General features: G+C 33.7%; 2 protein-coding genes across 3 annotated transcripts; both read right to left on the bottom strand.

Moving 5' to 3' along the window:
• Positions 1,621-2,208, bottom strand: LOC109228111. Its single transcript, XM_019393287.1, has one exon. It carries the CDS (start codon positions 2,206-2,208, stop codon positions 1,621-1,623), a length of 588 nt encoding a protein of 195 aa, XP_019248832.1.
• LOC109227484 lies at positions 11,459-14,786 on the bottom strand. Of its 2 annotated transcripts, none has more exons than XM_019392668.1 (3): positions 14,123-14,786; positions 13,543-13,693; positions 11,459-13,360 (listed from the first exon to the last, which is right to left on the bottom strand). In XM_019392668.1, the coding sequence occupies exons 2-3, from the start codon at positions 13,685-13,687 to the stop codon at positions 11,889-11,891; spliced, it is 1,617 nt and encodes a 538-aa protein (XP_019248213.1). In that variant the 5' UTR covers positions 13,688-13,693; positions 14,123-14,786; the 3' UTR covers positions 11,459-11,888. The 2 variants fall into 2 exon arrangements, with proteins under 2 accessions (XP_019248213.1, XP_019248214.1); XM_019392669.1 differs by having other exon boundaries at positions 14,563-14,786.

Genomic DNA, 15,379 nt, shown 5'->3' with positions numbered 1-15,379 from the left:
GAAGATGCCTATGTTTCCTCTCCACTATCCCATTCTGTTGAGGTGTGGACACACAAGATGTCTCATGAATGATCCCCTGTTCCTGAAGGTATTTAGTCTCCTGTGTTCCCTTTCCCAATTCCCATGCATTGTCTGATCTTACCCTTCTTACTTGCTTGTTAAATTGCCTTTCTACCATAGATAGAAAAGACTTCAGAACTGTAAAGGCATTGCACTTGGTACTCAATAAAAAGGTCCAAGTAGCCCTACTAAAATCATCAACTATGGTCAAGAAATAATTGTAACCATTGTATGTAGTGGTCTTAAAGGGTCCCCAAGTATCTATGTGAATGAGATCAAAAGGAGATTTAGTCCTGATTTGGCTAGTGGGAAAAGGAAGCCTAGTTTGCCTTGCCTTAGCACAAATTTCACACACATTATTAAAATTTGAAGGAAAATGAATGAAACTGAGTTTTCTCATTACTGAAAAGGGCAAATGCCCCAACCTGACATGCCATTGAATTACACCTGAAACAGTACTAGCAAATACTGGAATGGAAAGGGGAGCTTTACTAGATACTAAATTGGAATTGCTTCCTTTTGGAACAGAAATTACACTTGGACTGAATTGAATTCTAGATTGTAAACCTCTAGGCTGGAGTAGATACAAACCATCTTTTACTTCACCAAAAACGTGTCCCCTCCTCATTAAAGGGACCTGCAAAAGACATTTGCTAGAAGTGAGGTTGATCATGCATTGAAATTGAGTACATAACCTATGAACAGAGAGTAAGTTATACTTAAAAGATGGAACATATAGTACTCTTTCTAGAATCATATCAGGTTGAATGCAAATTTGTCCTATGTGTGTGACAAAGAGTTGAAAAGAATTAGGCAAACTTATATGTAAAGGGACAGGCAAAGGTGATAAAGTGAGGAAGGATTTGGAGTCAAAACACATATGTTCTGAGGCACCTGAGTCAATAATCCAGGTTTTAGTGTTAAAAACAGCAAGACAAGTGCCTGAGTATTTAAGAATGGTACCAGCAACAGCATTGGCACTAATTTCTGAGTTTCCACTTCCTGAATTTCCAGTTTGCACCTGTTTAATTAAATTCACCAGTTCAGTAACCTGTTCTTTACTGAAAAACTGAGTCTGATTGTTTGTAGTTCCTCCATTGTGCTCATCTGCATGTACATGTCCCTGCTGGTCTGCTACTGTAGCATTTGCTTTGATTGTTCCTTGAAGATTTGCACCCTTAGTGAATTGAAACTCCTCAGGGAATCCAATAAGCCTGTAACAATCAGCCCTCACATGTCCTATTTTTGAGCAATAGCTACAACTAACATTAGGATTGAATTTGGACTTCCTTGGCTTGGATTTATACTGTGTGTTGATTGATTTCTGTTGAGGATTCCATCCTTTCTATGATTGACTGCTTTTCTGTGGAAACTTATTCTGTGTTCCTACCATGAAAGAAGCCCCATCAGTAGGATACTGTGGGCTCATGTAAATCTCCCTTTGACTTTCATCTTGTAGTAACAGTGAGTAGGTTTGATCCATGCTAGGGGTAGGAGTAAGCATGAGAACATTTCCCCTTGCTTGTGCATAAGCATCATTCAAACCCATTAGAAACTGTATCACCCTCTGATCTTCCATGAATTTAGCCATTTTCCTTTTGCCCTCACAATACATGCACAAGTACATCCTAAATATGAGTTAAGAGAGTCCAAATCATCCCAAAGTCTCTTAAGTGTGGTGAAATAAGCTGATATACTGCTGTTTCCTTGGATTATCTTTGAAATTTCCTTTTGCAGATGGTACAACTTGGCTCCACTAGACTGACCAAATCTGTGCTCCAGACTGCTCCAGAGGTCCTTAGCTGTTCTTGAGTAAATGACACTGTCACCTATCTCTTTTGTCAAGGAGTTAAGCAACCAAGAGGTAACCATGTCATTACATCTACTCCATAGCGGGTAATCCTTGTCATCCAATTTTGGTTCAACACAAGATCCATTGATAAATTCAAGCTTATTTTTTGCAGAGATTGCAATGAGTACAGACCTTTTCCATCCAGGAAATCCTCTACCATCAAATGGTGAGCTAACCAATGGCATTCCTGGAGTGTCGGAGGAATGCAAATGAAGAGGGTGATTGGAGTCATTTGTTGCTCCAGTGCTGGTTGATGCAAAAACTGTGAGATCAGTTGCAGCTTCTGTTCCAAGCATGATTCAGAGAAGGAGATGATGCTGATTAGATAAATATTTAGAGATTAGAGAAAATTTGTGAATGGATCGAGCTAAAACTGCTCTGATACCATGAAAGAAAAGCTTGAACTTGTGAGAATTTTCTCTGTATATTTATTCACTGAAGTACTGTTGCTTATATACAGCCCTATCTATAGATACAAAAATTGTAAATAAAATATTCCTATACACTTGTCCTGTTTTCTATTGGCTAGTGGTATAACTAACTTAACAAAATTATTCTTTACAATGTGAGCATGTGCTCACTCACGTGTATCAGCATAATTAAAATGAATGGTCCAGATCTGTCTTTGTCTTCTAATCCAGTGGTCAAGATTAGAACTTAGGATTTGAATATCAAGGGCTACAATTTTGCCACGTCATGTACTACTAAAGACTTCAGACATAAGTCCAAAATTTGCTTAGTAAACTCCGAAGCTTTACACCTTCTTCTTCATTGTAGCATCTGTTTCTTTCTTCTTCTTCGCTTCTTCATCCATTGAATTATCATGGGGGTTCTGTTCTTCAACAGTAGTTTACTGTCTCTCTCCAGTTTTTCTCTCTCTTACAAATTACAATGCTAAATTTGGAATTAGAAGGAGAAAACCATGCATGGAAGCAAAAGATAAAAAGAAGAGGTGAAGGGGAAAATGGTAGTAACACGTGTACTTAACTGAGAATACTACGCTAACCCAAATCCGACGGCTGACATTAATTTGAGCATCTCTATGGCTGAGCTGACCTTAGCTAGCTATTAAGGATAAGGAAGCCCACAACTTCAAGTGATTTAAAAAAGGCAGCTCGATGCATACGATATTTTGTGTTCTTGCAGGGTTTGGGGAAGGGTCGCATTTTAAAAGGTGTAATATCGAGGCGGATCCAGAATTTAAACTGTTTGAGTTCAACTTTTAATGTTTTTAACATTGAACTCATTAATTATATTTTTAAAGTTATGGATTCATATTCAATATTTTTGTGATTTTAATGATTTTTACATATAAATTTTTATTTCGCGTCGAAAGTTATGGGTTCAATTGAACCCGTCGGTATAACATTACTCTAACGTAAGTATTAATGGCTGCTTCCATGACTCGAGCCCATAACCTATAGGTCACACGGAGACAACTAACATTGCTCCAAAGCTTTCCTTGTAAGTTATAGAAGAAATAAACAAAAATTCCACTATATGGTCATCTCGTTTATTTTCCTAATTATTCTATTTTTCCAAAGACTTGTAGGTCCTGCCAGCTCCTTTCCTTTGCTGTTGCTTCACTTGCTAAGTCATTCGGTATATATAGTATAAATCAAGCTCTTACTTTTATTAGCAAAAAAAAAAAAAAAAGAATCTTATTCTATTTTATTTTACATAATGACAAAAGATTTACATTGTATTGTTATAATAAATTAGTGTTAGAACCCGCGCGATGCGCGGATGAATATTAATCTTATAAAATTATGATATAATATATCATATTATTTTAATAAATATTATTTATATTTTATTATTTAGTGTACATAAAAATAATAAAATTTATANTGGCGAACGGGCCCTAGCATATGTAAAAGATGTGAGAAGAAGAGAGAGTGAAAGCAATAGTTGTGAGAACACAAATTTAACTCCATAACTTTTAGAAGCAATGGTTGTAAGAACACATATTTTGAATTTGCAAAAGCTGATGTTTTCAAAATATGTAGAATATGTGCTAGGTCGGGTAAAGCTTAAAAACATGGGTCATTTTTTGTTATCATGTGTATTTTCTTGTAATTCTTTCTATACTAGTGTCAGAACTCGCGTGATGCGCGGATAATTTGACGCAATATTAATTTTATAAAATTATGATCTAATATATCATATTATTTTAATAAATATTATTTATATTTTATTATTTAGTGTACATAAAAATAATAAAATTTATAAAAAATCAAAGGATACAAAGCATTATAGTAAACAAATAAATTGTTTATTCCTTGTTTATTCTTTATTAAATTAGCAAGTACTTAGTACTATACATTTACTAATGTAATTTTTTTACTAATTTATCAATTGGCTTAATATTTTGATACTACTTCTCTTCTAGTAGAACATACGTATATATTTTCTTATTCTGGAAATATATATTTTCATACTTATGTTATACCGTTTAAAATTCTTCAATTGTCTAAATTTATCAATAATTTTATTGAGTGTTATATATTTATATTTTATTTATTAATTAATTCAAAATATAATATTATAAAATTATGTTTATGCACCCTTTTCTTACATTCATTTCTACTATAATATTTGATTGGTTTTCTCATTTATATTTACTGAAAATTTAAATAATATCATTTTTTTACTAAATTATAATTTTGAATTCATCAAAAGTATAAAGAGATAAGCCTTTTATTATTTTTTATAAAAAACGTACTAATATTTTTAAAACTTAATAAAATGTGATTTACATATAATATATTATCTTATGTATTATATCTTAATAGTTTCTTTATATTTTTGTATTTTTCATTATGAAATTATGAGTTCTATTTATTAACTAAATTTTCCTATATGAGAAATTTAATTAGTATATATATTTTTACGATATCCTTTGATTTTTTTTTAGTATTCTTCATTTATGACTAATTATTTATTATGATTTTAGTTATGTGTATATATGTACGACTTTTCTCATAATAATTTTAATTATTGTTATACGTCTTATATATATATATATATATATATATATATTTGTTCCTTGGTTATCTAATTGTATTATCCATTACTTAATATTGTTAAATTGACATATGAATTATTAATAAATAACCAATTTAGTATAATAACTACTCCCATATATATAAACACACAAACACTAATACAACTATATTAGGAAGAAATTACTCTCCAATTTGAATTGGTAGTTTTTTTATTTTTTGTTATTTTTGTTTTTTTATTGTAAAATAATTTTAAAACTCCAATTAGAACGAGTAGGTATTTTTTTTGTATTTTCGTTTTTTATTGATAATTATAAGATATCTATATTTATTAATTCAAGTAGTGTAACCAATTAATTCAAAATTTAAAATTCAAAAACAAGTTAGTTAGAAAAGTAGTTTATTTTTTCTTAACAATGCCACTTGGTTTTTTGTGATTAAGACACTTGTCTTAATGTAGTGTATTTGCTTCTCCTATTCTATATAGATAGATTACTCACCATTTTTTATTAGGTTAAGTTGACTTACTATAACATGTAATTTTTTAGCGACCCTTATAAGGTAGCTTGAAAAATAGAGTGATAGTCTACTGTATTGTTTGCGTTGATAGTGTAAAACTGAAGTGAAAATAGCACGAGCTAGCCAGTTTTCAAACCGGTAATTGAAAAATAGCCAACGTTTGCTAAGTCATTGAAACATAGCCACTATTTTGCTGCAACACGGAAAGTTCCAGCATAATATACTGAAGATTGGAGCACCTGTGTATGAACTTCCAGCATATTATGCTGGAACTCCGGTACATTGTGATGGAATTCCAATATATTTATATTGGAACTCCATCATAATATGCTGGAGTTCCAGAATAATATACTGGAACTCCAGTATATTATGCTGGAAGTTCACATATAAAAAATTCGAACTCCAGTATATTATGCTGGAATATTTTTCGGATTTTGAACAGTGTTTTCGTTATCTTTATATGAAAAATGGCTAAATTTCGATTATTTTTGAAACTGTAGCTATTTTCAATTACCACTTGTAAATCTGGCTTTTTTTGAATTTAACCCAAAATTGAAAGGTTGCCAGCCTATCTTGGTTACAGCCTGCTATTGAGAGGCCTAACTCCTGTAAAAATACAAAGACAACAAACTGCGAAAGAAAAATGAAGAGCTGAGTTCAAAAGCAATGAGAAAATTCTTGCAGATTTTTAGGATGGACATATCATAAATGATCATATCACTAACCACAAGGTTAATACCTAATTATATATTGAGGATATTAATCACTTTATAGGAAGGTAGGTAATGAAAGTTGTTCACCTTTTATGCCTGTTTTATAAGCCGGCAACCGTAGCACAATTGTGTAGCCGTAAAATTGTCTGTTTGTGATTTCCTTTTCGCTAACAAAATTTGTAGCACTAAGGGAGTATTGGCATAACTGGTAAAGTTGCTGCCATGTGATCAGGAGGTCACGGGTTCGAGCCGTAGAAACAATCTCTTGCAAAAATGCAGTCTAAGACTGCGTACAATAGACTCTTGTAGTCCGGCCCTTCCTCGAACCCCACACATAGCAAAAGCTTAGTGTACCGAGCTACCCTTTAACAAAGCTGTAGCACATAGCTAGGGAAAGTTGTTATACATTACGAGGAAACAGCAATTCTCTGTTTCCTTCTCTACTTAAACCAAATTAAACAAACATTTTATTAGATCAAACATGTGCGAGCACATTATTTTATGCCTAACTTTTGCCTTGTGAAGTATACAAAATACATGCAATATACGATTGTTGTGTGAGGCAAAATGTCTTGTGATTGGCTAAAGAATCTTGGATTTTAAAAGGTAAATTCTTGAGATTTTTAGGTTTTCTAGATTGATTAATCACTAGGAAAAGATAATCTTTTTGAAGGACAAAAATGATTGGGAGGAAAACACTGCATCAAATCTCATTTTCTGGTCAACTTTGAGCAAATTAATGCTGAGGTTAAGCACAAGTGAGTAGAACAACTCATTATATGGCTGTCATGTGAGTGTTTAGACTTCAGAGTTCATATCTAACTTATTCTTGGTGTCTAATATTTCAAAAATAGGACAGACTTGCCTTTTCATAGTTAAGAGGAACAAGCACATGCATGTGGACCGTTTTTATTGGGTCTCTAGAAAGTATGATTTATTATAAGAGAAGCAGTGCTCCTCATATTAATTTAATTTATAGCCTGTTTGGCCAAGCTTTTTTTTGGCCAAAAGTATTTTTTTTTTTTCTTTTTGCCAAAAGCACTTTCGGCCAAAAATTGAGGTGTTTGGCCAAGCTTTTTTTTGGCCAAAAGTTTTTTTTTTTTTTTGCCAAAAGCACTTTTGGCCAAAAATTGAGGTGTTTGGCCAAACGGGCTATTAATCACACAAAATAATTTAATTTTGAACACCTTATCTGCTCGCTCTTCTCCTTATCAGTATTAATATTATTGTTAGTCAATTTATTATTTTATTCTTTATTTTATTGCTATTATTGTCTCTTTTACTTTGGTTATCTTTACTACTTTTGCTGTCAATACCTTTCTTTTTTTCAGTATGTTCATCGTAGCTTTTTTACTCTTATATTTTTAAACTTATTTCGAAAATATTTTTCTTAAGCCGAGGGTCTTTCAGAAAAAACTTCTCTACCTCACACAAGGTAGAGGTAAGGTTACGTATACCGGGTATTATTCTTATTGTAGTAATGGTTGTAATTCATAAGATAAGGGCATAAGGCTATGAAGTTGTGGAAGATATGAAGTTTTTTGCCTAACGTACTAGATGGCTGGTGAGAAAGCTGCTCAACCACTTTGATCATAAGGTGGCATATATCAAACCAATTGGATATTTACACCAACATAATAAATGATTTTTACAAAATTAAATAACTTATAAGTTAATTAGAGGTAAATTCTATGATAAATAGTACCAATAACAATAGTTACTAATCTACTAAAAAATATTTGTATGATCAGTATATGTGACACAAAACCATGCATCATTGCTTAGAAGAGCTTCTACCATGTGGCAATTTAATTTCATTGCATACTACTTGGCTAGTACTAAATTAAAGGACCACAAATTTGTTATATAATATATACATAATGCAACAACATAGCTTACAAAGTAGACAATTCTAAATTGCTCAAATACGTGTGGACATTTGTGTGGCATATATATCTTATTGCCCAAAGTGACTTCACTTGAGAGTGAAGAAGTTTTAGGACTCTATTTTTGCCAAAAGTAATGCTCCAAATTGACAAACAAAGACACTCTTTCAAGTAAAGTTTTGTCACTCCCTTTCTTCTTCAATTCCATGTCTTGAATACCCAATTATTTACTCTTTAAGATAAGATGCCCACTTTGGCTTTATGCTTTGAGTGTCAAGCTCCCTATGCTATCAAATTCATGCCCTTATTCAGACTTAGGCTTGAACACACTCCCACTAGGGGAAACAGGGGGGCATTGAATTACTATTACTACTAGACAAGCTAATTTTCCACTAGCTAGAAAGCTAGCCAGCCACCTACTATTCAAAAATTTCTTTATCTAATCTAGGGAGTGGCAATTTGAGCTCAAACTCGTTTGACCCTTTCAAGGTTGGACTGATTATTGACCCGCTCATTTATTGAACTTAGTCCATTTTGACTCAACCCGTTTGAAGTTGAGCTGATTTTTAGCCCAAATTGATCCTTGAGTAACTTTGCTAAAATATCTTTAAAATAATTTTTTGTTTGTTTGTATGTTATATATGACCATAGCAAAAGAAAAAAAAAGTCTTATTTAATAATTAGACTATTCATAAGAAAACAATACAGATTAATTAAAGCTTGGTAAGAGTTGGGGCTGGTCTACTACCCAAAATTTAGCCCAACTTGACTCAACCCATCTTAGCCCAATTACTTTTGGGTGGATCATTGACCTGCCCATTTATTGAGTCAACCATTTGACCCACTTAAAATCAGCCCAACCCGTTCATTTGACGCCCCTATTCTAACCCAATCTTGATTTCTTTTTCTTAATTTTTTTTCTCGAAGCAGAGCCTTAGAGAAACAGTAGAGTTGTCTACATGTGATCCATAGTCACATATTCGAGCCTTGGAATTAGCCGAGTAGGCTACCTATATCACACTCCTTTGGAGTACGACTCTTCCATAGACAATACATAAATATGGAATATTTCATGCACAGGACTGTCTCTTTTAATTCATTTGATTCACCACCTACAACTTCCACTCTTTTCTTCTTTCTTGTCCTTTCTTTGTCACAAGAAACATATTTGTCGTCCTGGTAATTTCCAAAATTCCTTATTTTTGTTTGGAGTAATCCAAAACTGCAGTCCAGAATTATCATGGATGTTGTCATTAAAGTTTAATTTCATTAGATATATAATGATCAAATTTGTAACCAAATTATTGGAGTCGTTTGGTCACTTTTACCTCTAAGTCAAAGTAAGATCTACTAGGCCTACCTTTGTTGGTCACAACTCACAAGTAAATGAGTCTTATTGAGGAGCTTCATTGCCTCACAAGCAAACAAATAAAGCAATATAATCTTTGCTAAGGACTGGCCAACTAGCAGTAAAGCAAGCAAGCAGGTCAGAGCTTTATTGGTCCACTATGTGATATCAGATCCATAATTAAACAATTGGAATATGAGAAAAAGATTCATTGATTGTAAGCACGTCGAGCATTAATTGATATATAAAATATATAGACATAACTAGAAAACATAGTGTTTTTCCCTTGGTCGAGCAAATTTAATGGTTTTAACTCAAATCTTATACATGTATTAAATTTTTTGTTAAATATGTACGAATATTAAATTGTGAGTCCTAATTGTGCATGCATATGTCACTTTATACTAGGGGTGGGCATCGGTCGGTTTGGTACGGTTGTGAATATTATCAGTTCGGCATATCAGTTATTGGTTTATAAATATGTTAAACCGATAACTGAACCGATAAGATATCGGTTATCGGGTGTCGGTTACTCGGTTATCGATCCTTATCGGTTTCGGTTATTTATTTACCTGATAAAAATAAAAATATCTAAAAAAATTATGTTTTTATTATAGAAATCGTGATCATATTGTTAAGAGAAATGAACTGAACTTTTGCTCTTAAGAAAAGATGAATTAAATCTCAACTTTAGAAAAAAAACTTTATTTGCATTTGAAAATCTCAATAAATGATCTCAATTTTCAAGGTTATAAGTTAGTAGGAGTAAGAAATAAGACATTCAACAATCCAATATTACTAACTATCTCACTGTGGGCGGGCATAATTCACAGGAAAATAATAAAATCCTAATCTTGTAAATACTAAAGAATCAGTGCACCTGAATAAACAAATAGAAAAGCTAAAAATCTGAATAATTAATTCTTTTAAGTTTAAAACTATAAATCTTAACTGAAGAATTAAAGATGAGAAATTCAGAAAAATATAAAACTTACTCTAAGGATTAAGGTCTGAAGATGAAGAGTATATGCCGAGAGAATTGAGAGAATGAGAGAATGAAGCCATAAGATGGTTTCATATACTTAGTGAGTAAAATTATAATTTTGTTAAAGCTTAATGGGCTACCGGTTAAACGTTAATGAAATTGGGCAAACCAAGCCCCGAACCGATAACCCAATAGTTAAATTACATTAAACCGTTATCGAACTATTTACCCAATAACCCGATATCGATAATACAATAGCATTTTATCGATTCAGGCTATCGGTTATACCCCATCACTATTTTATACGAATAATAATGGTGCACGCGTCCATGGCGAGTTATCAAGAGCAATTTCTTATGCAATACTCAATATCATAAAGGTCAATGAAATAAAAGGAATACACAACAAAAAATAAAGCCCCATAAAAACAACTTGAATTTCTTAGTCTTTAGGATGGATCATGCAAGTAAGAGTTGGTTAAGCACTCTACCACTACTACTTTGACTTAGTAGATTATTGATACTTTTCCCTTTTGTATAACCAAGCAAAGAGGCCCACCTTGCTACTAGCTACTTCCTCCTTTTCTATCTAATAGTCATGTGGGGTGCCAGAATAAAATATTGTTTTTATGTAGTATGATATGTTAATTGCTTTTTCATGTCTAAGCAATGTCCTTTTTCTCCTCCTATTGATGCTTTTTCAGGAAAAAGAGCAGAGTTGAAGTTGATACCATACATAACTCTTATCCTGCATTGGAAAGACATGATGGTTCTTTTCAGGACAAAACTTCTCACATCATGTGCAGCTGAAACAATTTTTTGCAGAGTAGAACCTCTATAGTCTGAAAATAGATCTGATGATAATATCATAGTTTACCCTTAGAATAAAATTACTCAAAATTCATTAGGCAATCTTAATGTTTACACGGTAATTAGAGAAGGGAGAGGTTGTTGACCATCAAGAAAGCTGGTGATGGCGAAAGCGCAATATTCACTCATTCACTGAAGACAGAAAGAGAACAAACCACCACTTTCAGAATTAGAACCAGAAGAAAAGCCTTTGATGTAAAGTTAGATGATTGCACGGTACATTTTAAAACTTCTTCTTTGTCCATGGTTATACAAAAGAATAATCAAAATTTGGCACATATCAGATTTAAAAGATTTCTTTTTCCATTTCTCCAAATATGGCTCAACTCGGCCATAAAACTTTACATATATAAATACTAAGCGCCTACCTGAAAACAGCTTCCTACAGCCACCCCAAAGCAAGGTCGAAAATCTCAAATTGGTGTGTTTCAATATGAAACAATGGCAATAAAATAATTTGATAACGGCCATGTATAAATCAGCTGATGTACATCCCCCTTGCAAAATCATTTCTTACATGCTTTCTCGTTCCACCACTAACAATATACAAGAAAAAATGGACTCCACTCTCCATAAGAAGCATTCCCAGGATGATTCAACAGCAAAAAAAAACCGGTGCAGGTTGGTAACAGTGGGTGAATATGTCAACACTTAGCCTAAACCATGACCATCTTTGTTCTTGGAACTCCAGGCTCCATCTCCAAAGACTTCCTCAATCATAGTGCAGGTTGGTAACAGGTCAACTTTATTTTTAGCACAGCTTAAGTACCCGATGTCCCATTCCTTACCATTAGATGGCCCCATCACAAAATCATGCCCACTGCCACTTCCAACACCAGCAAAATTACTTGCCCAGTGTTTAGAATTGTCAGTCTTTACTTGTGGTGCTTCTGAACCAAGCTCAGCTGCATCAGTGGTACAAGAGTTATCTTGTACATCATGGTCACCTATTTCATTTGAATGTCTTTCTAGAGGCTGAATATTGTGTCCAGAACTGTTGTTATTATCAATCAACTTATCAGGACATGCTTCTGACTCATCACTCAAGACATTCCTCCTGCCAAAATCTATAGTCCTATAATCTTCCAAGGCTGCACCACCAGCTTCCTCATCATATGCTTTTTTATCATTGTCATATATCTCATAGCTACCAGGATAATTTTGGTATACTGGTGATTCAACCACGGAATCCTCATCCTCATCCGTCATTTTAGCTTCAGCAGCAACAACATCGTCATCGATCTCCTGCCATTCATCATTATCACTGTCTATATTTAACGGGTCAAACCTGTTCTGCTTGGCACGTTTCCGCAAAATAAAGACATTAAAATAATAGCTAACGAGTTCTCTCCTACTCCGTGAAGGAAATTCAACAGCAAGTTGGTTCCAGAAATTCCTGCCTAGTGAAGCAGGATTGAAAAATACAACCTCGTGAAATAATTCCTCTTCCTCTTCACGCCATTTCTCTGCCACTACCTCTCCCATATCATAAAAACCCAACCTAACAAATGTTTCCTCACCTAGGGCTTCCTTAAGCTTCAACCTAGTTTCCATGATATGCAGTCGAACACATCCGAAGGAACCAGCATCTTCACAGGAGCACTCAATTTTTCCTGCTCCCACGTTCTCCTCATGGTCTGCAGGTAGCTCTAGTTTAGGCATTGGAATGATACAAGTCCCAGCAAGTTTACTCTCTTCATCACAATGATCCACAAAATCTGATTCTAGATCTTGAGATGGAAGATTCAGGCTTCCATTCGTGCACTCCTTGATGGATTTATTCCTACTATCATATGCACCCCATTCTGGTAATTCAGCTTGGAAATCTGGTCCAATGGAGACCAACTTTCGAGGCGAATTGCTCAAAAGAGAGGCATAGACCTCCCTTGGATGAATAACAACTCTGAATGGAGGATCAATATTGTAATACTCAGAGGCTGCCAATATGTGAAAAGGTGCCTCGGACCTGATATCTTCTTCGCTGGTGCTACTAGTGGCCCAGGAAGAGTTCGAAGCAGAGCCATGAAAGCTCATCTCAGTTCCTTTCTCAGTAGAAATATGGACTTCAGCGACATTGCCACTACCAGGTCTCTTGTCAGTGGCAGCTTTGTCATCTTCTCCACCTACCAAAGAGCATGGATATTAAGATCATCCAAGAATAATGAACCCGAAATTTCATTCACATCCAAACTTGTTGCTAAAAGAGCAATCTTGTAAATAAAAGCATTCCAACAATTACTCACAAAGCAGCTAAGACAATGCAAAGCATTTCGGAAATTTGATAGAATAATAATCTCTTCCTAACCTGAAGTGTAACACTTAGGAGGAGCCACTGATTCACATGGAAATTCCAAAAAGGAAACTAGCTGTCTACTTGGTTCTACATGTCTCGGTTGCTTCGATGAAACTTCATACAACTCTTCTTCACCAAATGGTCTTTTCTGCACCATATTTAACTGCAAGAGGAAGTTAAGTTGAAGAGGTGTTAAAAGGATACAGAACGTCACTAACAAAACTACTGCATGTATACCAAGTATATTATATGTAAGAACAACTAAAACTAAACTATCATTAAAAGAGAGTAAACGATAGACATAAGACCCCACTCTGTTATGAGCAAAGAATCTAGTTGATACCATTTGCCACTCGAGGTATAAAGGACACAGTAATCATTTGTCTAAGTTTTTTATTAGTGACACGTGGCACGTGTACAGTGAAAATGGAGTGGCTCGGGAAGTTTTATTATAGTTTGACGACAAAAATCGAAATATCTAAAAAATTAACTTTTTTAATTGAATGAGCAAAATTTTAAATATAAAAATAAAAATCAGATTTTTCAGGTTCAATAAAGCCAAAATGATCGGAAAAGATGACGGTTTTAGTACCTGGGAGAAGTCTTCGTAAAATCGAGCAAAAGATCTTTTGGTTTGAGCTAATTAGGATCAATTGACAATCGGAATCAGAAATTCGGATGAAATGTTTTTGGTTTTTCTGGAAATCGTGAGCGAAAACGATAAATTACAATTTTAGGAAGAAGAAAAAAACCTAACCCTAGATCCCCAAATTCAGATTCGAGGCTTTAAAAAATCAAAAGATCAAATCAACCAGAAATTGATGCGATTGAGCAGAAGAAAAACGGATTAAGCAAAAAATCCCCAAAATCCCAAACTATTCATAGGAAAAAATCGATCCTTTTTTAATTTTACAAAATTGAGAGAAATCAAAGGATAATAACAAAATTGAGATAGAAAAAGGTTTAATTTCACGAATCCTACGACATAATCGAACAGATCTGGTGAAAAAACGATAGATCTGAAACCCTAACCTCGGAATTCGATTTCCGCGCGGCTAGAGCCAAAATAGGTATCAATCAATAGAGAATGAGACGAATTAGAAGGATCGGAGGTTGATTTTATCGTCGATAAGAAAAATCGAGGTCTATTCGAGGGAGAGAAGAAGGAGAAATTAGAATTGGGGAAAAAATTTGTTGACGAGAAAAAAGGGTAAAGGTGGGTCAAGGGAAATCTGTTATTGGGGTGCCCCGAAATAGTAAAGCGGGTGGTCAAAAAGGACTCCGTAATTACAGGTAATTACGCCAAATGCCCCTACCTTTGGAAATAAATCAATAATGGCTGCACCACTAGGTGTTGATCTGTGGGCTAAAGAGTTGGAAACTCATTTGGTCATGTGCTATATAATCAGATTACTAAAAAACTTATATAATCAGATTACTTATGATATAATTATGAATAATTTAATTAATGATTCGATAATATTAAAATTTAATCTACTATAATTGGTTAAACAATATAACAATTTTTTTGACATATTAGTATATCTAATTCAATTTTATTCCTTATCTTTTTTCTTTCTCGTGTGAATATGCTTTATTTTACGAATATAGTGTAATAGTAAACATATACCATGTGTTTCATGAAGTCAATGTATTTAAAAAATTTATGGTACAAAGTCAATGTGTTTAAATATCACGGATCCTATGATACTTTTAAAGACAGATCATATCCATTTGTTTTATGATGTCACTAGTTTGATCAACATTATTTCTAACAATGATAATAATAAAACAATATGAGTATTGATATCAACATATAGTTGAGCAACATAATCATTAAGTAAAATAA

The sequence above is a fragment of the Nicotiana attenuata genome, chromosome 6, assembly GCF_001879085.1.
Source record: "Nicotiana attenuata strain UT chromosome 6, NIATTr2, whole genome shotgun sequence".
Taxonomy (NCBI): domain Eukaryota; kingdom Viridiplantae; phylum Streptophyta; class Magnoliopsida; order Solanales; family Solanaceae; genus Nicotiana; species Nicotiana attenuata.
The sequence above is the reverse complement of the archived record's forward strand: the minus strand, read 5'-3'. Positions and strand labels throughout refer to the sequence as shown.